At 65.5% G+C, this 25,432-nt stretch overlaps 3 protein-coding genes across 3 annotated transcripts; 1 reads left to right on the top strand and 2 right to left on the bottom strand.

The window, feature by feature from the left end:
* Positions 1-3,481: 3,481 nt before the first annotated feature.
* Positions 3,482-6,514, top strand: BTBD17 (BTB domain containing 17). Its single transcript, XM_059828216.1, has 3 exons — positions 3,482-3,575; positions 4,876-5,152; positions 5,434-6,514. The coding sequence occupies exons 1-3, from the start codon at positions 3,482-3,484 to the stop codon at positions 6,512-6,514; spliced, it is 1,452 nt and encodes a 483-aa protein (XP_059684199.1).
* A 1,133-nt stretch (positions 6,515-7,647) lies between these two features.
* KIF19 (kinesin family member 19) lies at positions 7,648-15,053 on the bottom strand. The gene is made up of 18 exons (XM_059828400.1): positions 14,961-15,053; positions 14,253-14,333; positions 12,618-12,728; positions 12,428-12,515; positions 12,204-12,340; positions 11,915-12,040; positions 11,655-11,837; positions 11,415-11,561; positions 11,195-11,317; positions 10,624-10,750; positions 10,363-10,522; positions 10,095-10,281; positions 9,475-9,739; positions 9,171-9,265; positions 8,900-9,101; positions 8,255-8,550; positions 7,870-8,017; positions 7,648-7,721 (listed from the first exon to the last, which is right to left on the bottom strand). The coding sequence occupies exons 1-18, from the start codon at positions 15,051-15,053 to the stop codon at positions 7,648-7,650; spliced, it is 2,643 nt and encodes an 880-aa protein (XP_059684383.1).
* A 1,443-nt stretch (positions 15,054-16,496) lies between these two features.
* On the bottom strand, positions 16,497-22,935 carry DNAI2 (dynein axonemal intermediate chain 2). Its single transcript, XM_059828248.1, has 13 exons — positions 22,753-22,935; positions 22,455-22,616; positions 22,209-22,330; positions 21,487-21,629; positions 20,707-20,820; positions 19,172-19,311; positions 18,790-18,912; positions 18,174-18,397; positions 17,761-17,896; positions 17,284-17,430; positions 16,882-17,098; positions 16,700-16,803; positions 16,497-16,517 (listed from the first exon to the last, which is right to left on the bottom strand). The coding sequence occupies exons 1-13, from the start codon at positions 22,933-22,935 to the stop codon at positions 16,509-16,511; spliced, it is 1,824 nt and encodes a 607-aa protein (XP_059684231.1). The 3' UTR covers positions 16,497-16,508.
* Positions 22,936-25,432: the final 2,497 nt, after the last annotated feature.

The following is a 25,432-nucleotide window of genomic DNA, read 5'->3' as shown; positions in this document are numbered from 1 at the left end:
CTGGGTCCGGTCTGGTCCCCCTTTTGCCCCCCCCCCCCCCCCCCAGGGTCCCGCTCCCCAAGCCCTGCGGGAGATGGGCTCTCACCTCGGTGGCCCCTGTGACACCCGCCGGGCGTGGGGTGCCACCTTCCCTGGGCCCGGAGAGTGGCCGTGTCCTCGCCGGTGGCGTGTCCTCGTTGGTAGCCGTGTCCTCGTTGGTGGCCGTGTCCCCTCCGGCACCTGCAGCATCGCACAGCCTCCCGGGGCGCGAGGGACGCGGGGCGGAGGGAGAGCTGCGTGGGCAGAGCTGCGGGCTGGGCTAGCGGGGCAGGAGGACGTCCCCGGGCCTCGCTGCTCCCGTGGGGGCCAGGGATGGGGTCACCCCGGAAGGCTGTGCCAGCCCTGAGTGACCGTGAGAGAGCTCGTCCCCACCCCAGAGCAATAGGGATGGTGGTTCGGACAGCTTGGGCCCCCCATTATACCCAAAGGCCTGTGTCACCAAGCTGGGGTGCATCATCCCTGTGCCCAGACCCCCAGCTCCCCTCTTTTGGGTGCAGGAGCCCCAACTTCTCCTGGGTTTGCTGCACGCCCCGAGGTGGGCCGGGCAGAGGTGGGTGGGTGCGGGCAGGCAGGGCTGCCCAAGCCTGGTGGGGTGCCGGGGGCTGGCACAGGTTCCCCAGCCCCTGCCCTCTGCAAGCGGGCAGCCAGGGTCCACGGCCACCGCCGGGGACTCAGGGGAGTGGGTCTGCGTGTGAGCGCGTGTGAGTGTGCACATGAGCGTGCATGTGTGTGCATCCGTGCGTGCCTGCCTGCGTGTCCCTGCTGAGCTTGGCTCTGGGTGCGCCTGGGTGCCCACCGGCACAGCCCCGGCGTGCAGAGGGCACACCGATGGCCCAAGCTGGAGGGAAAGCCTTCCCGTGCCTCAGTTTCCCCAGCAGCACAGGGAAGGGGTGGGAAGGCTGATGTCCCCCGCCTGTCCCTGGGGCCACCTAGCCCCCTGAGTCCTGCCCCCCTGGTGCCCCCCAGCCCACAAGGGCGATGCCCTGCGCACAGCCGGGGGGCCGGCAGGAGCCGCCTGGCACAGGTCGCTATGGTGAGCCAACCCTCCATTGCCTCAGCCGCAATTACCGGAGCCAGCACAGCTGCTCTCGCCATCTCACCAGGGGCTGGGGGGTGGATGTCCTGTCCCCTGGTGACCCGCAGCACCAGCACCATGGTCCCCCATGTTCCCCCATGGCCCACAGCCCATGCCACCCTGCCCTGTGGCCAGCTGATGCCCCGACAGGGGACACGAGGGTCCCTTGGCTATAGGGTGCAGCCTGGGCTGGCACCATGCCGGCGGCTCACCAGGCGCACGCTCCTGGCAAGCTGTTGTTTTGCAGGCGGGTGGTTAAATGAAGCATCGGTGGATGCGGTGAGCCATTAACCGGCTGTGCTGCGGCGGGGGCCCCTCGTCCCCCAGCCGGCCTGTGCCTCGCTGCGATGCAGAAACGCCCCCCTGGGCCGTGCACTCTGCTTGCCCCGTGCTCTTGGGGGTCCCCTGCCCCATGGGGCCACGGAGCTCGAGCCCCGGTCCCACATCAGCAATGGCATCACCTGCCTGCCCGCCTGCCCACCCACCTGCCTGTCCCTGTGAGCAGCTGGTGAGCCCTGGGAGCGCGGCACAGTGATGGCCGGGCGGCTTGTCCCTGGCCAGATGGGTGATCCCCACCCCCCCGGGAACTGTGGCAACATCTGCTCACACTCAACATCTGGAGACCCCGTCTAAGCCCGGACCCCTCGCTTGCCCCCCCGGGCCACAGCTGTGCTCAGGGATGGGGCTCCTCGGCCCCACGTCCCCGTCCTCCTCGGGGACGCAGGTGCTCCGGCTCCCACTTGAGCCCAAAGCAAACCTGTCCTCAGAAGCCCTCGCGGGCATGAAAGCACCCCTGACTGCGGCGGCAGCACCGGCCGGCACCGTGCCAGGGCTGGGCAAGCTGACGCAAAGGGGCAGATGGGCTGAGCACCCCCCGCTCGGCCAGAGCCCCCTGCCCGGCACGGAGCCCTGGCCACCGCCGTCCTACCCCGCTGCAGGCACCAGCGGCCACCTTTGCCCCGCGAGCTGCTCGCTCCCCCGGCCGCAGCATGGCATCCCTCCCGGTGCAGGGTGCCGGTGCTGGCAGTGCCGGCTGCGGTATGGCATCCCCCCGTGGGTCCCGGGGAGGGAGCAGGGTGTGAAACGGGTGCCTGCCATGCCACGCTGTCACTTCGCCCGGCAGCTGAACACAGAGCTGCAATACTGTGTGCACTGGCGCTAATCCCATCAGCCCGGACAGATACTCGATAACTGGACACAGTTAATATCCCCCCGTGCAGCTCCGGCACTGCCACGTGCTGAGGGTTACAGCATCTCCCCGGTGGTGTCCCCAGATGGGGGGGGGTGTCCCAGGTGCTGCCCCCACGGCATGTGGGGTCCTCCTGCACCCCAAAGTGACCTTGCGCAGTGGTCCCGGGGCTGAGTGAGGTGGCCGGCAGCTCCTGCCCAGGGATCAGCAAGCTGTGGGGCAGGGGGGGCTCCTGCCTGGCATGGCAGCCCCCCGCCGCCTTCACGGGGAGCCCCGGCAGTGGGTAAGGGGCTGCCATGCCCGTGCGAACCGTGCTGGCCTGTCCCCAAGGCTGTGTGCCACGAGGGAGTCCCGGTCCTGGCTCCCCACCCCATGCTGGTACTGGGGCCACAGCCAAAAGTGGGGTGCAGACACCCCCCCCCCATTTGCTCAGGCAAATGCTCCCACACAGAGGGGTGCCCATGTCCTGCAGCAGGGTGGGGGCACCCAGCACCACCCCCAGCCCCATGCCTGAGCCGCACCGGCCCCGGTGTGTGGCACCAGGGCTGCGGGGGGGGCAAATGTCACCCCGGCCCTGTTGCGAAGCCCCTCAAGAGCCGTCGGGGTGGGCGAGGTGCCAGCGGAGGCCGGCACAGGGCACGGTGCAGGCAGCCTCTTGGCTGCAAAGGCTGGGAAAAGGGCAGGCAGTTCCTGCCGGCAGCCCGGATGCCATGGTGATGGGCTGCTGCCGGCATGAATACCCATGAGCCGGGGGGAGCGAGGAGGCCACGCCGAGCTGTGCCCTGAATGCAAAGACCCCGCTGCTGCATCCCGGCGGTCCGGCGGCACAAAGGGCTGCAGCCATGCATGGGGCTCCAGCACGGCACAGGGCTGCGGCACGGCACAGCAGTGCCTGGCGGCAGCGGGAGCCGGTGGCAAATGGAGATGCCCCCATGCCGTGCCAGGGTTCGTCGAGGCACCCCATCGCGCCACCCCGGGATGCGGGGCTGGGGTCCGGGGTCAGGGTGGGATGGACGGGGGCTGGAAGTGGTTCCCTTGGTAACGGCCGGTCCCAGTTTCCACCAATCGATGTGGCGGCGCGGGCGCGCAGGCTGGGAGGGCTCGTGGCCTACATAAGCGCCAGGCGGGCACCGTGCGCCCGTGCCGCGCCGAGACTCAGCAGATGCGCTTGCGAAGCCATGGCCAGGCTGACGGGCGCCCAGCCCGTGGCCGCCCGCCGCTGGGGCTGCGCCGCCGCTGCCTTCCTCCTCCTCCTCCTCACCGTGCAAGCTGGTAAGGGTAGCCGTGGTGGTGGAAGGCGTGGAGGGGTCCCCGTGCCGTGGCTCCCGCTGCCCTCACTGGGTGCCGGGGTGGGGCTCGACCGCAGCATGGGTGTCTGGTGATGCCCACGGGAGGCTGAGCATGGCTCTCCAGCAGCCGTCGTGGCGCCTGGGGAGGGATGGATGCAGCTCCTGGATGTGCCGTGCCCCATGGCTGTGCCCACGGTGCCCGGGAAGTGCAAAGGGGTGAGAGCTGGGCTGCCCTTGCCACTGCCCAGGGAAGGCTTGGTGCCGTGGGCAGCGATGTCCGGCACCGCGGCGTGAGGGGCTCCCAATCCCCTTCCCCATCCCTGCTCAGCGGGGCTTAAACCGGCGCTGGGAAGGCTAATCCATCGGATCGCCGGCCGGCAAGACGGGGATTTAAAAGAGACGGGGCCAAAGTCACCCTGCGGGAAGGATGCTCCGGGGATGGGGTGGGAGTTGTGCCAGGCATGAGGGAGAGGAGGAGAGGGAGGAAGGGTCCCTGTGCCTGCAGGAGCACGGAGACCCCTGTCTTTGTCTCTATCCCCACTGGGACCCCTGCTCTGCGGGGACACAGATACGAGGGGATGGTTGTTCCCGGTGCGTGCCCAAGCCGGGACCAGGCTGGGCTGCTGGCACACACAGCCGGAGGAGGGGAGTGAAACTTGGCTGGGCAGGAGGTGCTGGTTCATGGCATCAGTGAGGAGGCAGGGATCACACCGGGAGCAGGCACGGCGTGGCAGCTGCCTGCTCAGCATCACCGACCCGCAGCGGTGCCGGGGCAGCTGGTGTCCCCAGGCTGCTCGGACCACAGGGACGCCATTCCCGGGTGTGGGGGAAGAGTGTTCCCAGCCTCCTGCACCTACCGGCTCTCATATGCCCCGTGTGTCAGTCTGGGATGCAGGGCGTCCGGGGCAATGCCCATGGCTCACTCTGCCAGCACCAGGGCTGGCAGACTGGGCTGTGAGCCAGTGCTGCCCGGCACAGGGCCATTTCCCAGCATGTCCCAGCCTGCGACATGGTGGTCTCACCCCTTCTACTGCAGAAAAAGCAGTTTTTTGGCTCCCAAGGACACAAATGTCCCCACGTCCCCTCATTCTCCCCATACTCCCTTGGCACCAGCCAGCCCTTCAGCACTGGGGAGAGCGGAGGAAGGATGTGCACGGAGCCAGGCTTCCCCAGCCTCCCATTAAGCACGCATCGCCCCACAGCTGGGCCCCACTCTGCTGTGCCCTGGCACCCTGTGCCCGGTTCCCGGGGTGCAGCACTGGGTCGATCCCATCTCCCCGCAGCCCAGAAAGCCGACCTTAGTAGTGACGCCACGGCAGCCACCATCAACCACTCGCTGACGCTGCTGCAGCGGCTGCAGGAGCTGCTGCAGAACGGCAACGGCAGCGACTCGGTGCTGCGGGTGCGCACGGCTGCCTCCGACGAGGCCAAGGTCTTCCACACCCACCAGCTGCTGCTCAGCCTCCAGAGCGAGGTCTTCGAGACCCTCCTGCGCAACCAGAGTGTCATCACCCTGCACGAGCCGCCCGAGACTGCTGCGCTTTTCGAGAAGTTTATCAGGTACATGGGGACCCCGTGGGATGGGGACGTCGGGAGGGATTCAGCTCCTCTGGGGACCACGGGAACCCCACGGGATGGGGATGCTGGGGTGGATCCAGCCAAGGAGAGGGAATGTTCCCTTGGGGACCACGGGGAGCCCATGGGATGGAGATGCCCGGAGGGATGCAGCCAAGGAGGGAGGATGCTCCCCTGGGGACCGTGCTGCCAGACCCCGGGGCTGGGCGGTGGATTGGGAAGGGGATTGGGGGACACCAGTGTCACCGCCCTGTGCTCTGCCCCAGGTACCTGTACTGCGGGGGGGTCTCCATCCTGCTGCACCAAGCCATCCCCATGCACCAGCTGGCCAGCAAGTACCGGGTGTGGGGGCTGCAACGCGGCGTGGCCGACTACATGAAGACCCACCTGGCCAGCGAGTCGAGCCAGGGCCACGTGGTGGGCTGGTACCATTACGCCGTGCGCATCGGGGACATGGCGCTGCAGGAGAGCTGCCTCCAGTTCCTGGCCTGGAACCTCTCGGCCGTGCTGGGCAGTGCGGAGTGGGGCTCGGTGAGCGTGGAGCTGCTGCTGCTGCTGCTGGAGCGCTCCGACCTGGTGCTGCACAGCGAGCTGGAGCTCTACACCGCTGTGGAGGGCTGGCTGAGCCGCCGGCAGCCTGAGGGTCCCGTGGCTGAACGGGTGCTGCGCGCCATCCGCTACCCCATGATTGCACCCAGCCAGCTCTTCCGGCTGCAGGCGCAGTCGGCGGTGCTGGCGCGGCACTATGGCGCGGTGCAGGACCTGCTCTTCCAGGCTTTCCAGTTCCACGCCGCCTCCCCTCTCCATTTCGCCAAGTATTTTGACGTCAACTGCAGCATGTTCCTGCCCCGCAACTACCTCGCGCCCAGCTGGGGCTCCCAGTGGGTGATCAACAACCCGGCGCGGGACGACCGCAGCACCAGCTTCCAGACCCAGCTGGGTCCCAGCAGCCACGACGCTGGTAAGCGGGTGACCTGGAACGTCCTCTTCTCGCCGCGCTGGCTGCCCGTCAGCTTGCGACCTGTCTACTCGGACTCGGTCTCGGGCGCCATCCAGCCCGTGCGCATCGAGGACGGTCGCCCCCGGCTTGTCATCACCCCGGCCATGAGCAGCCCTGACTTTGCCGGCGTCAGCTTCCAGAAGACGGTGCTGGTGGGCGTGCGGCAGCAGGGCCGTGTCTTGGTGAAGCACGCCTACAGCTTCCACCAGAGCTCGGACGAGGCGGCCGACTTCCTCGCCCACGCCGACCTGCAGAAGCGCACCTCCGAGTACCTCATCGACAACTCTCTGCACCTCCACATCATCATCAAACCCGTCTACCACTCCCTCATCAAGGTGAAGAAGTAATGAGGCAGAGCCGGGTCCCGCTGCTGGATTGGCCCCAGCCCCGTGGGGGGGCTTGCACTTGGTCCTCCCGCTGTAGGTAGATGGAGGTCCCCACGCCGGGGGGCCCCAGGGCTGCTCTCTGCCACCCACCCCTCCCCGATCGTCCCCCTGCCATGTCCCATCCCCATCGCTGTCCCTGGGTGCCTGCAGGGAGCTGGGGATGGGGGACACTGGGAGCCCCCCAGCCCCATGTGGGTGGTACAGGAGGTGAAATGTGCAGCCCACGGCCGCGGGCACATGCTGGGCTCACAAAACCCAGCGGACGAGAGGATGGGGACAGGGACAGCCAGGCCCTCCTGTGATGCCACCCCTGTGGCACCGGAGCCCCTCTGTGCTGGGCAGTGAGGCCGCAGCACTGGGTCCGGTTGCTGGCACGGGTACCCCGACAGCAGCACCCCAGGGCTCGGTGGTGAGCTGGGTGCGTGCCCAGGCTGGGGCGGGTGGTCCGGCTGCCTCCCCCGGCGGAGGAGGCTTGGGGGGCACCGTCCCTGCTCACGGCCGGCAGCTGCCCCATCCCTGCCCCGGCACCCCACACCCCCCTTCCTAATAAAAGCAGAAAACAAGCGTGGGGAGTGCGGGAGCATCTTTGAGGGGTTCCCTGTCCCTGGGGATGCACAGGAGCATGTCAGGCTGCGCACAGCAGTCACACCACTCCCCAGCTCAGCACATCTCCTTTTAATGTAACCCCTCAGGAGGATGAACACCCGTCCAGATGCCCTCTGTCCAGGTGGCCGCATCGATGTCCGGCAGTGCTGGGTGGCTGGCAGCGGCCCCCGGGTGCTGAGCACCCACAGGGGCCCTTCCTGGAGGAGCCGCGTGGCTCTGGCCAGGGTCACTGCCTGGCACGGCTGCATCCCTCCCCGGGGACTTGGGTCCCTGCCTCGGGGTGGGTTTGGTATGGGCAGGGCTGGCCCCCCACCCTGCTCCCTGCCCTTCGCCCCCAGCTGTGCCGGCACTGGGGGGCTGCACAGGCTCGGGGTGCCGTGGGCAGCCCTCGGCACAGGGTATGCCACGCGGTGCTGGGGCTGGCAGGACTGGCGGTCAGCCTGCTGGCTTGGCACAGGATCCGGTCCCCCTTCGGCAAGGCGCTCGGCTCAGTACCAATGACTCCCTCCATCCTTGCCGGAGGCCCTGGCACTGTTCCCGGTGACGCAGGCACTGGCCCTTCCTGGGGCTGGCAGGGAGCTGGAGAGGGTGAGGCAGAACCGGGACCCCAGCACCTGGGGGACGGTGCTTCAGCAGCAGCCCTGGGTGCTGGGCTGGGGTGCAGGGAGGGTGCGATGCACCCTGCACCCCGTCCCCAGCCAAGGGCTCACCTGGCAGCTGGCTGTGCAAGGGCTTCGATCCAGGGAGAGCTTTGGGGGGACCCTGGGTGCTGGCTGCCTGTACCCTTGCTGGCATGGTGTGCTCCGAGCGGCTCTGCAGCGTGTTGGATGATGGCGGGGGATCCCTGGGGACCACCAGCTGCCAGAGAGGGGGTCCATGAGCACGGTGCTTTGGTGTGTGTGGGGACTCAAAGCATGCCGTAGGGTGCTGACACCCGAATGATGCGCAAAGGGATGCCAAGGGGAGCTGGGGGTGGCCTTCCCACCCTGCCTTCCTCCCCAGGGCACGGCACCGCTCTCCCAGAGCTCCACCACCTCCTGGGTCAAGTCAGCACCACCTTGCCGGGGGGCACGGCCCCCCCATGCCTGCACCTACCCCACAGCCGGTGACCTCGAAGGACTGTGACCGCCTTGATCGCCTTCTGCCATCCAAAAATTCTTCCCTCCTTCCCAGCTCCTTGCTGCCCTTCTCACGCACCCGCAGCCAGGTGCCCAAGGAGCGGGTGGCCGTCCCCGCCAGGCTGTCCTTGCTGGCTGTGTGCCGCAGCCCGGGGCCACCCTGCTCCTCTGTGGACCCCGGCGGGTGCAGCTGGGCACTCTCCAGGATGCGGGACTGGTGTTGGGTGGCCTTGGCCACGATGCTCTTGGTGCTGCTCAACATCTCCCGGCGCTCTGTCACACAGTGGAACCGTCAGCGGGGTGCGGCCACCCACCCAGCCCTGCCGGCCACTCAGCTCACCCCTGCCTGCTGCCACCGCCACCTCTGAGCCGGTCCCGCTGCCTGGGGACGAGTCATGCTGGGTGCTCAGGCTGGCCCGCGGTGTGCGCTGCCGGGACACACAGCACCCATAAGCATCCCCACCCCAGGGCTTTGGTGCTGGGGGCACAGCTGTGCTCACCTGGGCCACTGTGCCCTGGCCAGGAGGTGGGGTGGGCACCGCCGCGGTCCCCAGCTGCTGTGCCCGTGGGGTCTTCTTGAACACAGGGGTTGCGATGCTGCTGGAGGGGGGACACCCCTTACCCTCTGCCACAGTGACAGCTCTGTGCACATGGGGGGTGGTGGATGCCCACCCATACCTGTGCCCTGCGGGGTGCAGGGGTGGGAAGGCATCACACCACGGTGGTGTGGGGTGGTCGCAGCTCTGTGCCCACACGCTGTCCCGGTCCGAGTCCGGCAGGCTCTCCGCGGCGCTCGCCTGCGGGATCTTGGGCAGGGACGTGCCCTAGGCAGGGACAAGGGGTCAGTGTCCTGCCGGGGGTGTGGGGGGGGCTGCCCTGCCACCCTGCCCTACCTTGAGGGTGCCAGTGTCCCTGGGGCCCCCCGCCAGCTCCCGCAGGTAGGTCTCGTACAGCTCCTCCAGCGGCCGTGGCACCGACAGCCGGTGGTCTGCCAGCGAGAGGTCAGGGCGGCGAGCATCAACCAGGCTGCGTGCCACGCTGGGCTCAGGTGGCAGTGTCGTGGCTATGTCATGACACTGGGGGGACTTTGCGGTGCAGCATGTCCCATGGCAATAACCAGGTGACACTGCAGGACTCCCAGTGCGACAACACACAAGAGGCCCCTTTGTCATGGCAGAAGTCACAGGAGGGACGCACCGGCGATGAGCTGCCGCTGCTGCTGGATGATATGGGTGCAGAGGGCCTGGTGCCGGTCAAAGCACTGTGTAGAGGCGGCCGGCGGGTGCCGGAGGCCACCCTCAGGCAGGGTGCAGGAGTGTGTCTCTGTCATCTCCAGCTCCAGCTGGCGCAGACGGCGCAGCAGGGTCAGCACCTCCCGCTGCTCCTCCGAGCTGCTCCGACACCGCAGGGCCTCCTCCAGCCGCCGCGCGTGCTGCTGGCTCTGCCGGAAGCACCGCGCCAGCTCTGCCTGCAGGCACACAGCGGGGTCAGGGTCCCTGCCCACAGCCAGCATCCCTGCCACGGGATCAGCATCCCTACCCATGGCACCAGCATCCCTGCCACGGGATCAGCATCCCTACCCATGGCACCAGCATCCCTGCCACGGGATCAGCATCCCTACCCATGGCACCAGCATCCCTGCCATGGGGTCACCGTCCCTGCCAGGGTCCCTTGCCCCTGGCCCACAGCCCAGTCCGTGACTATCCATGTCCCCCCAGGAGTGCTGGGGGACCCGTGCTGCTGGGCTGAGCCTTGTCAAACTCAGCTCCCTGGTGATGGGGTTTCAGCTGCCGGTGGTAGGGATGGGGCTCCCAAACCTTCTGCTGCTGAAGCCTGCCCTGCTCCTCCACCACAGCCGCAATGCTCTCATGGGCAGCGGCCACGTCGGGTGGCTTTGGCATGTCCAACCGCTTGTCCCTCGTGTCTGAATCCCTCTCGTTGTCACCGGGGCCGTCTGGCTCCTCCTGCCCCTCCTTGCTCCCCTGCCAGCCCTGGCACATCCTGCTGCGGAGAGAGGAGATGGTCTCACCCCCAGCCTGGCTCACCGGAGGACCCCATCCCTGGGGGGGCTTTGCACCCACATACCGGGCGAGGGCAAGGAGGTGCTGGGCGTGCAGCACGGTGCCCTCCAGCCGGAGGAGGAGGTGGCGCAGGGCCGCCTGCTCACGGTGGGCACCGAGCAGCTCCTCCTGCATGCGGCCCAGCTGCGGGTGGGTGCAGCGGGCACTGCACAGCTGAACCTGGGCTGGAGGCACGGGGCGTCAGCGCCGAGCCCCGTGGGGCTGAGGGAGGGCAGGGGGGGCCGGGCCATGCCCTGGATACAGGGGATGTCCTCCGGGCGCTCACCCTGCCCCGGCTGCCCTGGCTCAGCGTCCCCACGGCCCTTGAGGTGCTGGATCTCCCTGCGCAGGTCAGCCACGACGCTGCCATACTGTGCCACACGGTATGAGACACCGAGCAGGTTGCGCCTCACCTGGGATGGGACCGGTGTGAGTGTCCCATGGCCCCAGCACAGCCCGGCCCCAAGCGGAGTCCTAAGTGGAGTCCCTGAGCAGGACAGAGCTGGTGGAGCAGGTCCTCAAGTATGTCTCTGAGTAGGATCCCCAAGCAAGGTCCCCAGGCAGAGCATGGCTGTATCCCCATAGGGTCCCCAAGCCATGTCCCCAAGCAGTGCACGGCTGTGGAGCATGTCCCCATAGGGTCCCCAAGCAGTGTCCCCAGGCAGTGCACGGCCATGGAGCAGATTCTGAGCAACCTACAGCTGGCAGAGCAGTGCTCTAAGTTGTTCCCCTGCTCCAGGCACCCGTGGGGCAGTGTAAGGATGAACACCTCGTGCTCTCCCTGTTGGGGTGCAGCGGGGCCAGGGCTGCTTGGGGAGGGGGTCAGGGGAGGAAGGTGCCCGCGCTCCCAGCCCTACCGTGGTGCGGATGCTCTTGGCATGGTGGGCGTAGGCAAGGGTGCTGCGGGACTCCTCGTAGGCGGTGCTGGCTGGGCTGATGTGGGCGATCATCACCGTGTGGCTGTTGCCCCCAAGTGAGTCCTGGCCACGGAGAGCATGGCTGAGAGGGAGCCGGGCAGCCTGTGCCCCCTCCCCAAGCTCAGACCCTGCCGGGGAGAGCCAGGACCCCTGGCCGCACCTTGAGCAGGCGGGTCAGCTTGCTGTCACGGTAGTTGATGTACTTGGTGCTCGCCTGGTCGCTCAGGGCCTTGATGCAGTTGCCCAGGGCCAGCAGTGAGCGGTTGATGTGGGCTCCCTCCTTCATCCTCTGCCCGCGGTTCTGCGTCTGGGCACGGAGGGCAAGGCAGAGGGAAAAAGTTGGCAAAAGAGGGGTTGGGGGGGCTCCCCAGCCTTGCAGCCCCCCAGGTGGGTGCCAAACCTGCGCCGCCCGCTCAGAGCCTGCCAGGTCGATCATGAAGAGGCGGCCGTGGCGCAGCCCCCTGCCCCGGCGCCGCTGGTGCACGGTGACCTGCAGCACCGCGTGGGAGCGTGACGAGGTGCGGTTGGCAGCCGTGGGCTCCTGCGTCCGCTGCCTGTTCCCCCGTGCCAGCAGCTGCATGACCTGGGGCAGATGGGCAGCGCCAGGCAGCGGGGGCTTGCCGGATCTGCCCCATGCCCCATGGGCACCCGCTGGCCCACCTCCTCAGCGTTGATGGCGGAGACCTTGGTGATGCCGGCCACCTGGACGGTGCCGCCGGCGTCCTCCCGCAGCTGCAGGCAGCCCAGCGAGGGGTTCAGCAGGTCCCGGATCATCTCATTGTAGATCTGGGCAGGGGGAAGAAGCTGGGCATGTCCCCTGCAGCGTGGGGACCCACGGGGACACGGCACCCCACGCTGGGTGCAAAGATGCCCGGCGTGGGGCCGCGTGCCACTTGCTGTCCCCTGCCCTCCTTGGGGAGAGGGACGTCCCTGTGCCCCCCCGCCAGACCTCGAGGTAGGACATGGAGACCTCGTACTCCGTGTCACCGCTGGTGTCCTCGATGGCCTGGAAGAGGTCGCCCAGGGTGCGGGCGCAGATGCCGGGCTCGCTGTGGGTGCCCAGCATGGTATAGGTCTTCCCACAGCCTGGGGGAGAGTGGGGGGCTCGCTGGGGGCCAGGACCCCCTGCCATGGCCATGGAGCTGGCCCCCTCCCTAGCCCCACACCCCTCACCAGTGGGGCCATAGGCAAAGACGGTGGCATTGTAGCCAGAGATGATGTCCGCAACGAGGCCCTGGGTGGTGGCACGGTACACGGTCTCCTGTGGGAGGGAGAGAGGCCCCGGGGTGCATCCTGCTGCCCCCCACCTCCACCCACTGCCCCAGGCACCCCAGCCTGCCTCCCCCGGCTCCGAGGGACCCACCTGGGTGGCTGTGGTGTCGAAGGCCATGTCGAAGATGTAGGATTTCTTCTGGGACTGGCTGGCACGCAGGACATCGTCGGGGTCTTCCATGGGGTCTCGCAGCACCACGACCTGCCGGGGGGCATGAGTGGGGCTTGCTGGGGGGCACGCATCAGCCAGGGGCACCCATGACCCCTCTGTTCCGGGGTCACCTCCAGCCTCACAGCACATGCTGGGCATTGAACCACTGTTAACGGTGATAATTAGCACCCAGCTGGGCCTCGAGGTGTAACGAGGTGCTGGGAGCCCCGTGGACTGATGGCATTGTGAGCACAGATCCCCCGGGATGTGCACAGACAGATGGATGCACCGGGATGCTCTCCCCAGCCCTGACACTGGGGTGCCCCTGCAGCACGGCTCCCCAGGAGCACCGGGATGGCCCGTGTCTGCTGAGCAGCTCCATCCCGGCCGGTGGGCGAGGGGCCCCGTGGGAAAGCACATCACCCCAGCGGTGGTTGGGTTCCCGGAGCCCTGGGGGGCCCCAAGCGGGAGCCAGGCATCAGCACCCCAGCGCTGGGTAATGCAATCGCTCGCCCCTGCCAGCCCCAGGCGCTGGTGGGGACTGAGCACCCTGTCCAGGCATCGCCTGTGTGTGCCGTGGGGCAATGGCTTGCTCGGAGCTGCATCTTCCCCCCATACTCCTGCCCGGGTACCCCGCATCGCCCACAGCAAAGACAGCGGGGCCAGAGCCAAGGGGGGCACCCTGGTATGGGTGGGGGGCACTGGGATTTGCTCACCAGTGGGTCTAAGCCCTCGTGGGACCCCGTGGGCAGCCGTCCCCTGCTTTGCCGGGGCCAGTGTCCCCTCCGTGCTGGGGTGCAGGAGGTGCCCGGGCCGGTGCCAGTGCTGGCGGCGCGGGGCCCTTTGTGCTCCTGAATCACCCCATTGTCCCCAGGCCGGGCTGGGGCTCAAAGCCAGCTCTGTGCGCGGTGCCAGGGGACCTGCCGGGCTGGCCGCCCCGCTGCACCCACCTGGGCACGGCGGCACAAAGGCACCTCTGTGAGCGCGGCCCGCCAAGGTGCCCGCTGCCCAGGCACCCCACAGGGACCCTGCGTGTCCCTGTCCCTGTCCCTGCGTGGAATGGCCCCGCGAAGGGTCCCCTGCTCCCAGGGTCCCTGCTGGCTCCTGCTGCAATGCAGATTTTTGACCTTTCCCATAATGCAAGCTGCTCCCTTGCTGCTGCCCTACTTCCACCTCTGCCCCCCCTTGCATGGCCCCCCCCTCCGCCCAGGACTGGGGACAGGGACAGGCAGCGCTGGGGTCCCACAGCACTGCAGGAAAGGGGGGCTCCTGACCAAGACCCCCCTGAGTTTCTCACCATACTGCTTTGTTATTGTAGGGTCTCCCGGAGGGGCTGCGAGGCTGCAGGGTGCCCCCCCCAGCCTGTGCCTGTGCCTGTGCCTGGCACACATGGGCATCGCACACAGCACTGGGTGCTGCCAGGGACATCCCGGGGCGTGCACCGCGCCGAGGATCGCATTCTGCCCAGGGGTACCTGGCCCTGTTGACCCCGCGGGATGGGCACAGGGCGAGCAGGGGGGGTGAAGCACCAGGCGGTGCCTGACGAACCCGTGGGTGCCCGTCCCGCGGCTGTACCTGGTCATCCACGCGGTGGGCGATGGGCCTGGCTCCCCCCGCCAGCTCAGCGGCACTCATCGGACGGATGCGAAGAGCCACCTGCAAGACACCGGGATGAGCGTGGGGTGGTGGGGATGGGGACAGGGACGCGGGGACAGGGACAGGAGGATGGGGACACAGACCTGCACGCGAGCCATCGCGGTGGGGTCTGGCAACCGAGACGCTGGCGGTGCGGTGTCGACGAAGCCCCTGGGACCCCCCCATGCCTGGCGCTGCAATTAGAGGTTCATTTTCCTGGGACGAAAGCAAACACCGCTGGGACTGGCCTTAAAGGGGCAGCCGGGCAGCGTGCCCTCCTGCTGGCACCCGGCCCCTTGCCGACGTGGCTCAGGGACGGGCGAGCCTGCGGTGGCACAGCGGGAGTGGGGGCACCATGGGGGGTGCTGGTGACATGCCTCTGTGCCCCCGAACCCCCCAGGGTGCCCCAACGGCATCCACCAAACCAGCCCCACGGTGCCAAGGTGTGGCAGGGAGTGCTGCTCCATGGGGCGGCAGGACAGGCAAGCCACGCCAGCCACACTGTCCCCCCTCATGTCACCCCCAACTCCTGCCGTGTCCCAGCCCTGTGGGGTGCAGCCGTGGGGTGCCCTGGATCCAGGTGTCCCCACTGCCCTCGGCAGTGGTGCTGCTCCCCTTGGGGACAGTGTGCCACTGGCCAGGACTCACCGCCAGCTGCTGGTCCTCGCTGTCCCCTGGAGCCTTCGGGTCCTCACTAGGGCACGGGGGCCGAGGGGAGCCCCATGAGCAGAGGTGCCCCATGTGGGGTGCATGGGGTGCGCTGATCCCCACTCTGTCCCCTCGCTGCAGCCCTGTCCCTAAGTGCCCTCACTGCCAGCGGGAGGGCTCAGCAGGGCACCTCCAGCCCAGCCTGGCTCTCGCGCTTCCCTTCCTCAGGCACTGGCAGAGCCCCAGGCTGGGGGCTGAGCCCCTCTGCCCTCCTGGGGGGGCCGTGGGCCTGGCCCCACGGGTGCCCCCCCTGGCCAGGGCTGGGTGGCACCGCAGAGGCTGCATCTCCCCATCCCACTTGTCCGCCCCAGTCCCCTGGAGATGTTGAGCCGCACACAACACCGGCGGCACAGCTGGCTCCTGTTGACCCAGTGGCTGGCACCGTGTGCAGCTCCGGCCACGTTCCACGCCCTCTCCCAGCTGCACCCGCAGCCCTGTGGCATGGTCAGGGTGCTGTGAGCCGGGTGGAAACGCGCCTGTCCCACGTGGGGCACAGTCAGTGCACAGCTTGGGGAAATGCCTTTCCACCTCTGGAACAATTAGGTCTGGCCCATAATGAGGCGCTTGGCTGAGCCGGTGCCCGGCTCCCTTCCCGCAGCCAGGGAAGAACCTGCCCCTTGGGCAGCGCTTCCCAGCCCGGGAGCCGGCTGTGCTGGGACACGGCAGCATTCAGCTCGGGGCTGGGGGACTGCGAGCCCTGTCCCCCCAAGTCCCATGGCAGCAGGTGGGACTCCCTCTCCTGCTCTATCCATGCTGCCAGGACAGGACCTGCACCCGGCTGCTCCACCGTGCACCCACCCCGCACACACAGGATGGCTTCAACAGCTCCTGCCCACCCTCCACCCCCGAGCAGAGCCTGCGGAAGGGTCCCGATGGAAGGGCTCACCCCCAGCCCCGGCACACGGGGTGCTGCCCGCATGGTAGCCCCATCCCTCTGCCGACAGCTGTGCCGTGGAGCGAGCACAACCAGCAGCTCGTTAATAATTGACGGGTGGGTAAGCAAGCGGGGCGGCTGCTCAGCGATACTGGCTGGGCTGTGTTTACCCAGTGCTGATAACCCCAGCCCAGGCACTGCAGGCTGCTCTCACGGGGAAATCGGCAGCTTGGGGTCACAGGGCTTTGCTCAGCATCACTCTCCAGCTGGGAAGGGGCATGGTGCTGCACCGGGACCCCGCTGCCACCACGAGCTGCCCTGCTCTGCCCTGCTCCTCGGGCTGGGGACACACTGAGGGGACACCCCGCTGCCGCGGGTGCTCCGCCGTGGTCAGCAGCTGGCTTCAATCCGTGGCCTGGCCCGAGGAGGGGAGATGAAGAGCGAGAGGACGCGACTTTCCCACCCTCTGCTCAACCCTGCTGTGACAAAACAGGAAACATGACGTGGAAAGGTCCTGTTTATTCACCCGAAGAAAAAAAATCAGGAGGGCAAAGGGCCAGGAGCATCTGTGACCAACGCGAAGGTTTCTGTGTGAGCCACCGGTCCTGTCTCGGCTACGGCTCCTGCAGAGGGAGCAGGCACGGGGTCAGAGAGCTGTGTGGGGTCCCCTGCTTGTCACCCAACAGAGGCAGAGACCCCACGAGCTTTGCCCGGCTCAGGAACGCCAGCCTCATCCCTGCATGAGCCACGGAGCAGCAACCCCAGCAAGGACGAAGAAAGCAACACGAAGCTGGAGTGCACTGACCTTGGCAGCATCCTTCTCCTCCTCCTCTTCCTCGGGCAGCTGGCTCTCTTCTCCCTGCGCAGCCGCCTCCTCTCCCACGCAGTCTTTAACCTGAAAGGCAGAGGCTGACCCCTGTCCCCTGCCCCACGGCTGGGAGTCCCTACTGCGGCTGTCAGTTTGCCCCATCCCCAGTACTTTGCCACGCAGGTGCTGGGTCTCTGCCCGCGCCCTCCTCTGCAGCTCCGCTTCGATGACCTCGAAGAACTCCCTGCGGGTACGGTCAAGCACCTCCTGAGGACTCTCCACCGGCTTCTCCTCCACCTCCATCTCCTGGCCCTCGGACCTGGCACGCTCTTTCAGCCGCATTTCCCGGTGCCGGGCCTCCAGGATCTTCTCCCGCTTTGTCTCCCGCTCGAACATCTAGGGTGGGGGGGATGCTGAGGGGTGCAGGGTGAGCAGGGGACCCCATGGGACAGCATGCTCTGTACAGGGACAGCGCAGGGCTTGCTGGCAGAGCTGCTGTGCACGGGGCCAGTGATGTGCCAGCAGCGCCGAGGGCTTCGCTGTGACCCGGCACAGTGGCTCACGGCCTGAAGCACACGTACAGCGGTGGCCAGGGCCTTCTCGTTCCTCTGGAGGGTGCAGAGCCCGGAGGAGATTTCCAGCAGGGTGATGGTGCCCAGCTTTGAGCCGCAGCCAACGACGCACCCGTTGTCCTGCAGGCGCAGGCTGGAGAGGGACTCGTCGCAGACCTGGGGAGGGAGGACGGGCGGGTGGTGGCACTCAGCCCCGACATGATGCCCCACGGGGGAAATCAGGCAGGACGAGCTGACAGAGGCAAATCCACGTGCTTGCCAGCAACAGGAGTGGACGTGCCGATTTTTGGGCACACTGGGCTCCAGGCACGGCTCAGGGCTGAGGGGACAGCTGCTGCTTGATGGAGCTTATCCCTAGCTCTGCGCAGGCAGGAGGGGACTGTGCAGGGCAGGGCAGATCTGCCAAGCGTCCCGCTGCGGTGCTGGCCAGGGGCAGCCCCTGCTCCCCTCCCAGGGCGAGGGGCCCCGAGCTGCTGGGGACCCAACCTTCAGGCTGAGGGAGGGGTCCTTCTGCTTGAAGAGGAAGTCCCAGACGTCCAGGGTCCCGTCTGATCTGGTGGTGAAGAAGACGGCCGGCCTCACGGTGCTCCAGCACCCATCTGTCAGGTAGGAGAGGTGGTACCTGCCAGCAGACCCGACACAGCGGGGATGGGCTCGCAGCCTCCATCCCCCTGGCCCCATGGCTGCTGCCTGTGCAGCACCTTCAGCCAAGAGCCCAGGCCCGGGGACCCTCCGTTCCAGCACCCTCGGGCGCGCTGGCACTGCTCTGCCTTGGTGACTGTCCCACCACCTCCTGCCTGACCTGAGCAGACCAGACCCTGCTGGTCACCTGCCCCAAACACGCTCTTCCACAAAAAAAAAAAAGATTTCTTGCAGGGCAAACACACACCAACACCTACTTGGTCCACATAATTGATGATTCCTTGGTGTCCTCTGACCAGATCCGAGCAGTCCAGTCGCCGACTGTTAGGAAGACTTTGGGGTAGAAAGGGTTCCTGGCCAGTGCGTAGACAGGTCCGTGGTGGCCGCTGTAGGTGCTGGTGATTTTTTCGTGGGGTGTCTTGGCCTTGCGGTTGCAGGCGATGACGATGCCCTGCTCTGTGCCCACCATGAACTTGGTGGGCTGAGGGTGGGAGCAGGAGAGAGAAGCTGTCAGCACCCCACGGTGCAGGGGGCAGTGGGGCAGCAAAGGGCTTTGCTGTTTGAGCAGGGGGGAGCCTGCTGCAGCCAGCACCTGGGGAGAACAGAGCCCTGGGCCCACCATGATCTGGGGGATTTAGAGACCGAAACGCCAGCAAGACCCTGTGTTTTGGAAGAACATCACCTCCTAATACTTAAAGATGGGTGAGAACACGCTGTGGGCTGCAGCACAGTGCTATGGGGCACTCTGGGCATCAGACGCTTGTGCCGTGCCCCTGGAGCCCTGCCGGGGGGGGTGAGCAGGCACTGCCCACCCAGCTTGGCTCACACTCCTGCCCAGGTTAGGGTACTGGTTGTGGGTGCAGGGAGGCTTACCATGGTGGGCTCAAACTCCAGTGTGACAGCACCCAGCGCATTCTCCAGGAGCCCCTTCCGGGTGATGTCCAAGACCAGCGTCTCAGTGGGCTCGGACAGCTTGCGGATGTCCCACCACAGGACCTGCAGGGGACAAGCAGCGGGAGGGGGCTGCAGGGCAGGGGCTGCTGCCGGCTCAGCCACGGGTGCAGTGGAGCCGAGTGTCCTGGAGCCAGGCAGCTGCCCTGTGCCAGGCCACGCCACCAGCCTGGGGGCCTGGTTCTCATGCTGCCATGGCTGGCAAGGGGCACTGCAGGCAGGGGAAGCTCTTTTGGGCTGTCGGTGCCTGCTGGCAGGGTCCCCGTGTGAGTGCCTGGCACCCTTCCCTGCCCCTGCCCTTTACCTGCCCGTCGGTGGAGGCCGAGAAGCACTCGGTGCCCGTTTTGGACTGCAGCCAGACGGCTCCGTACACGGGGTCCCTGTGGCTGACCTCCACGGTGGACACCTCCACGGGCAGCCCCCCTTTCCTGGTGTCCCAGTAAGCTGGGAAGGAAAAGGAACTGTCAAGACCTGCACCAGCTCCCCCGCCCAGCTCCTTTGCTTGCCACACGTTTCCCGAGGAGGTGCTGCCCCACTCTCCAAGCCAGAATGGGGAGCAGACCTCACTGGGTGCTCATGCCATACTTCCCAGCCCCAGAAGAACCGTGCATGTGCCTTGTGGGCTGGGAGCCTGCTGCTGTGATCACTCGCAGGGATGCCCACTCTGAGTGGTAATGCAATTTGCACCTTCTGCAAACATTGAGCTAGACGGTGGCAACATACTAAATAGCCGCAGCATTTCTTCAGCGATCATCTCTCTGTGGCAGATGCACTACAATCCCCAAGAGACAATAAATCCCCCTGGCTCCCCCCTGCTCTGCACAAGGGCTTGCAGCAGGACCAGACATGGTCTAAGCAGCCCCCAGCCCTCTGTCAACTCCAAACAGCAGCTCTTACACTCGACGCTGCTAAAAAGCAGCCTTTGTGACTTGATCCCGGCTGTGCTCCCCTCCTGCGTGCCCGAAGGGCACTGGCTAACGAAGGCAGGTCCCCTGCAGACAGCAGCAGCCATCCTTCCCTATCTCTGCCTCTGACACACATCAGAGGGCAAGTCACAGCGCAGGACCGGCTGCAGTTCAGCGAAGGTTAGGCAGCTGGGCCGCGGTGGCACCAAGCCGCACGCGCTCCCTCTCGCTCACTTGTAATTAGGCAATTGGATGTGACGGAGTGTGCTCCGCTGGGCCCACACCACGCGCCTGGGGAGCACTGCGATGGACAGGGTGAGATCCCTCCTCTCCGTCACCTGCGGAGCGTGCAGTAACAGCTCCGTAATGCATGGCCTGTCAGATCTGATTGCTGCTCCAAATGGCAAGGAAAACATCAAAATGAGAGCAATTAAATCAAAGGGCTCGCATGGCCAAGTAAATAACAGAGCCATAAATGAAGCTGGCAAAGAGAAGCCCTTTTCCAAGCACTTGAAACAACAGCACAAGAACAATTCAGTGCATGAGTGACAGCAACTCCTCTGGGCTTTTGCCATGCACAGATACGGGGCCACGGGCGAGGCAGGAGCGCAGTGTGCGTGCTGCTCGGCCGTCTGATCCAGCGATCCCTGCTGGGCTCTTGCTGTGGCCGCAGCTGCCTCACTGCCCCGAGTGCCTACGAAGGGCTCCCGGGCACAGTGTCCTCCCCTCCCCGGGTACCTGCTTAGGTGAGCGCATGCCTGTCCTCTGCACACCAAGCCCAGGGCTTCAGGCCATGCTTGGGATATTCCCAGATGCAGCACTAATGACATTACGTCCTTTGTGAGTGTAGCAGTGCTGGAACCAGGCTCTTGCTGAATTAAAATGAAGCCAGGCCCTTGTTAGTACAGCCTCATGCCTAATCCATCTTCCTTACCCATCTGCCCATTGTAGCATCCTCCCATCAGGACGTGCGAGTCTTTGGGGTTGTATTCCAGGCTCACAAGAGGGGACGATGGCTTGAGAACGAGCTCCGGCTTGTTGGGGTTTTCTGCCAAGAGGGATGAGTAAAGAGCAAAGAGAAACGGCAGTCCGGAGGGTGAGCACCCCTGCCTCTAAACCAGCCCTCCGATACCGCACCCCGCGCCTCCACACCTGGCTCCCTGCCACGCCGGTGCTTGCCCAGCCGTGCTGGATGAGGTGGCCATGTCACCAGGATGCCTTAGCCAGGGAAGGGAGCTGACCTGTCCTCACCTGCCAGCCTGGGGACAGACCCCTGCTACCCCGACCCCAGGTACCCTGACCCCTCTTCTTTGTGTTTTTCACTGCAATATACAACAGGTCTGAGAGAGTCTTTGACAGAACAGGACAATTCTCAGCCTGGGCTTGTGCTGCCTCTTTCTTTCTTAATCAAGCACAACTGAGCCATATAAAGACAAGAAACACATAAGAGGAGTGTGGCTCAGCTGCCTGTTGTGGTTGCAGGCACTCTAGCTCATGAAGACATGTAGTGGGATTTTAGCGGTTATTTTCCACCTGTTGGCCAGCTTTCAGGTCCCATTTCTCCCCTTCTCTGCATTGATCTGTGGGCAAAGCAGAAACCGAGCCCCTGTTCACCCCCTCCGGAACGCTGTGAGGCTTCATTTCACTCTTTGAAGACACAAAGTGCTTCCGCAGCGGCAGCATTACTGACTGGTGAGTTTTCTCTTCCCCTTACCGAGATCCCAGATGTACGAGTCAAAGCTCATGTCTTTCATGTTTTGCTGGAACTCCAGGCTGGAATAAGCCACTGCCAGTTTCTTGCATGTGTCAGGGTGCCAGGAGAGATGCGTGGCCGTCCTCTTGGTTACGTTTGGATCCCTTTTTGATAACAGGACATCAAAGAAAGATGTTAGTTTGCTAACAGCTTTGTCATGCCCTGGGATGACTGTCTCCCAAAGGAAGCTGTGGGAACCGCAATTAAAACAAGCTGCAGCCCTCGAGCATTGAGTGCAGGAAATGATTCTCTTGGGGGTTGGGCGGAGGGAGAAGACTTGATGATTTAATAAAGTCTTTCCAGCTATACATTTCTAAGAAGCCAATTATGTTACTGGATCTGACTTCTACAAATGACCTAACAGCCCCTGACATTTGAAAATAATCTTTGAGGTACCAAAAGAAATAAAAAATAAATCCTTTCTAAAGCACTGTTAGAAGATGCTCAGAGCTGCTTCTGTCCTTGGACTGTGGTACCTATCTCCAAAGTGCCTGGGCAGGGAGGGGAGGAACAGACAGAGTTACGGAGCAGGGGGCCTGCAGCAGGTCTCTCCACCCGTAAACTGATCCAGCACTATCCTAAAGCCGCTGGGTTTTCCACCTCCTTTGCATCCCAAGGCAGTTTAACACGCACTAGCCCGCTGTGGATCTGGAGAGCCTGGTGAGCCCAGCTGGTTGTGCTACCTGATGACATTGATGATTTTCGCGGAGGGGGGCTCGTCTTCCACCTCTGCCATCTCCTCCTCTCCAAAGTACTCCTCATAGATGTTGATGGCGTTGTTCTGCTTGACGCAGTGCTCCATCAGCTGCAGGGAAAGCACAGGCAGAGGCCATGCCTCTGGGGAGCTGCCTAGGCGAGGGAACCGGCAGCGGGCGGGCAGGGGGACTCTGGGGACGGGAGGCGAGGAGGGGGGACGGGCAGGGCCTTACGGTGCCGAGGTGCGTGATGGCGTTGATGTAGTTTTCATCTTTCTCCACTTTCTTCCGGAAGCGGATGGTTTGTTCCACCTCCTGCGGGTTGATGTCTTTGGGCCAGCCGCCCTCTACGTGGTTGACACCGCGGGATTCCACCTCCACCCGCTCGGTGTTGACCTGGGGAGCGGCACGGAGAAAGCAGAGTAAGAGATCGAGCTGACCGGGTGCAAAACGCACCTTTTCCCCCTCGTACGGCGCTGCCCGGCAGAGCAGCAGCCTGGGAGGCCATCGAGGGCTGGCGGGCAGCCCTCGCCTCGTGCTCCGACATCTGGCTGGTGTGCTGGACGTAGCTGTCCACCGGGTTCCTCAGGATGAAGCTGGTGGCCACGCTGGGGTCGGGGGGGATGTCCACGCTGACCTTGGCCGGCCGGTCGGAGAAGCTGCAGGGCCGGCCGAACTCGCTGCGCTTCCGCGTGTACACGTAGATGATCTCCATGGCGGTCCCGTGAGGGGGTGGCGGGTTCCCCCTCAGCCCCCAGCCCTGTGGGGTGGCCCCGAAAGCGATCGGGGCCCTGGGAGGGGGCCCACCGCGGCAGGGGACACCCCCGCCCGCCCCCAGCGCGGCCTCGCTGGGAGCCACGGGCAGGGCCGCGTCTGCCGTTGCCTGGCAACGCCGGAGGGCGACCACGTGACCCACCCGGCATATTGGGGAGGGCACGGCGGTGGTGTCACGTGACGGCGGCCGCTTGCCGCCATGTTGGGAGGGCAAAACCTGGCTAATGGCGGGGGGTGCAATTCGCACAGGGTATGGGGGGCGGCAGCGGCTTCCTCAAGCGGGGCTGGCTCTGCTGTGAGGGGCTGGAAACCAGGCTGGGCCCCACCGCTGTGTGTGGGCCACGGCCCCAGCGAGGGGAGCCCAGCCCCATGGCGGGGCCGCCCTCTCTGCTCCCCCCGACCCCTCCTGCCGCAGGCCTCGGCCGTGGCGGAAAGCCGCGGTTTCTGCGGGAGCAGGCCAGGTTCCTGGGGGAGCTGCTGTGTGGGTGCCACAGCGTCCCTGCAGCTGGCAGGAGTTGCCCCCCCTGGGGCCGCGGCACCCAGCCATTGCCGCAGGGCCCCAGAGGCCTGGGTCCCCCCGGGCCCGGTGCCCGCCGGCAGCCTGGCACCAGGAGACGGCACTGCTCCACACACACCTGCGCTCGCTCCAACATGAGAACGACTGGGAAAGGAGCACGAGACGCAGCTCTCGACGGTCGCCTTCCAGCCCCAGCAGCAGCCGGCCCTCCCTCCGCACCGAGGACAGGCCTCCACGCAGGCTGCGCCCCCGGAGCCCACGTCCCCCTCTGCTCCCCAGCACCGACACACCTGAAACTGCTCCAGCCGCCACTGCCACCGCCAAAACCAGTCCAAGCTCCAGCCATGGGATTTAAACCCAATTAAAAACCGCTTTGTCTGCAAAGAAATACTGGGACCAGCGCTTGCAGTGAGGCCTTTGCGCTGGCCGTGAAGAGTCCTGACCCGGCAGGACCGGCAGAGCAACCTGAGCCGGGGCGGCAGGGAAAGCGGCGGCAGATGCAGGGCAGCCGGGAGAAACCCGCAAGGAGAAGATAAGTTTAGTACAAGTGTTTATTGTCTTTTCCCCAAAGGGCACATACAAATCAGGCTGGACTCCAGCTCCTAGATGGAGTCCTAATGAGGTTAGTTCACATGCGTTTAAAAACAGCTCTTCTACCAGTACCGTTACATCGAAACATTAAAAGCAAAAAAAAAAAAATTCCCCTGGAAGTTTCCAACAGCGAGTAATGCTAGTCACACGTAACACGGAGAGACGGCGTTAGGGGACTGAAGGATATGTACAAGTTATCGTTAAAAGACACAGTGAGTCACTGCTATCAAGTAAGACCCCCCAGCTTGCCCGAGGGGGACAGCCTGGCCACCCCGAGGGTCTGCCCGGCTGCAGCACTGTTAGCCAAAGCAGGGAGCAAGGGCTGGACAACCACCATCAGCAGCACAGGAGGCGGCGGCCAATTGCAATCAGACAGGGAAAGCCTTTGCTCTCCCACAGCAAGGTACAGCCTTCGCAGTGAAGAAGAGCCCTGGAGCGAACCCAGCCCCGGCTAAGCCACCACCACGGTGCTGACCGTGGTTACAAGAGCTGAACTCACCCTGAGTGGGGGGGAGAGGGACCAGAAGGGTGAGTGGGCAGGAAAACACCCATCACCCCCTCCGCACCCTCTGGGCTGAGAGATCTGGGTCCATCCCCAGTCGGTGGGACAGAGCAGGGGCTCTCCCTGCCCACGGCAAGCGAGGGGCTGCTGTGGGGAAGGAGCCTTTGCTCACATCCTCCCAAGGTTCCCAGGGCAGCCTGTGCCAAAATGGGCAGCCATAAAGGATCCAGTTCAGCTCATGCCGGTTCCTCCTGGCTCCTTGGCCCCCAGAGCTGCTTAGCCTGAAGCCCCGGCAATGCTGGGCAAGTCAGACACGGCGGCAGGACCATGCCCTCCCCTCCCCGGGACCACATCCTGCCCCAGGGATGCCTGAGTAGTCCCTAACCCTCTCCCAGGGGATTCGTGGTTACCCCAGGGCCATCCTGCAGAAGGAGGGGAGCCTGCCCCAGCCCACACTGCCGGCCTGCCTGCCCCAGGGAGCCAAATTGCCAAAAAGAACCTACAAACCAGCCAAAAACCTGCTACCAACATGCACTGCAGTAAAACCATGCTGGGACAGAGGCAGCGAGTTGAACCGCGCTTCTGCCCTGCAGAGAACTCATAAAAACCAGAAGCAAAGCAAAGGAAAACCAGCAAGGCCAAAACATCCCTAATTCTACAGCTTCCGAACCCAGGGCTGGGGCGGCTCTGGCTGGGGGGCAGCAAGGGGGGCACGGGGAGCCGGCTCTGCCCATGCAGAGCGGAAGCGTGGCAGAGGGGAGCAGCCAGTGTCATCATCGGGGGGGCTGGCAAAGCCGCCCACAGGCACCGGGAAGGGGCTGGGATCAC

Source organism: Gavia stellata, chromosome 22, assembly GCF_030936135.1.
Source record: "Gavia stellata isolate bGavSte3 chromosome 22, bGavSte3.hap2, whole genome shotgun sequence".
Taxonomy (NCBI): Eukaryota; Metazoa; Chordata; class Aves; order Gaviiformes; family Gaviidae; genus Gavia; species Gavia stellata.
Note: the sequence above shows the minus strand (reverse complement) of the source record. Positions and strands in the feature narration are given on the sequence as shown.

What these genes read in the sequence shown, in the direction of transcription:
- BTBD17 (XM_059828216.1), top strand. Translation starts at nt 3,482, where the DNA reads ATGGCCAGGCTGACGGGCGCCCAGCCCGTGGCCGCCCGCCGCTGGGGC. An exon ending in CCTCCTCACCGTGCAAGCTG is followed by an intron (nt 3,576 to 4,875) that starts GTAAGGGTAGCC and finishes ATCTCCCCGCAG; the next exon opens with CCCAGAAAGCCGACCTTAGT. An exon ending in CTTTTCGAGAAGTTTATCAG is followed by an intron (nt 5,153 to 5,433) that starts GTACATGGGGAC and finishes GCTCTGCCCCAG; the next exon opens with GTACCTGTACTGCGGGGGGG.
- KIF19 (XM_059828400.1), bottom strand. Translation starts at nt 15,053, where the DNA reads ATGGGGCACCTCTGCTCATGGGGCTCCCCTCGGCCCCCGTGCCCTAGT. An exon ending in GCAGGCTTCAGCAGCAGAAG is followed by an intron (nt 9,740 to 10,094) that starts GTTTGGGAGCCC and finishes CTGCAGGCAGAG; the next exon opens with CTGGCGCGGTGCTTCCGGCA. An exon ending in CTTGCACAGCCAGCTGCCAG is followed by an intron (nt 7,722 to 7,869) that starts GTGAGCCCTTGG and finishes TGCCAGCCCCAG; the next exon opens with GAAGGGCCAGTGCCTGCGTC.
- DNAI2 (XM_059828248.1), bottom strand. Translation starts at nt 22,935, where the DNA reads ATGGAGATCATCTACGTGTACACGCGGAAGCGCAGCGAGTTCGGCCGG. An exon ending in CCATCACGCACCTCGGCACC is followed by an intron (nt 22,331 to 22,454) that starts GTAAGGCCCTGC and finishes CTTTCCCTGCAG; the next exon opens with CTGATGGAGCACTGCGTCAA. An exon ending in ATGCTACAATGGGCAGATGG is followed by an intron (nt 19,312 to 20,706) that starts GTAAGGAAGATG and finishes TTTCCTTCCCAG; the next exon opens with CTTACTGGGACACCAGGAAA.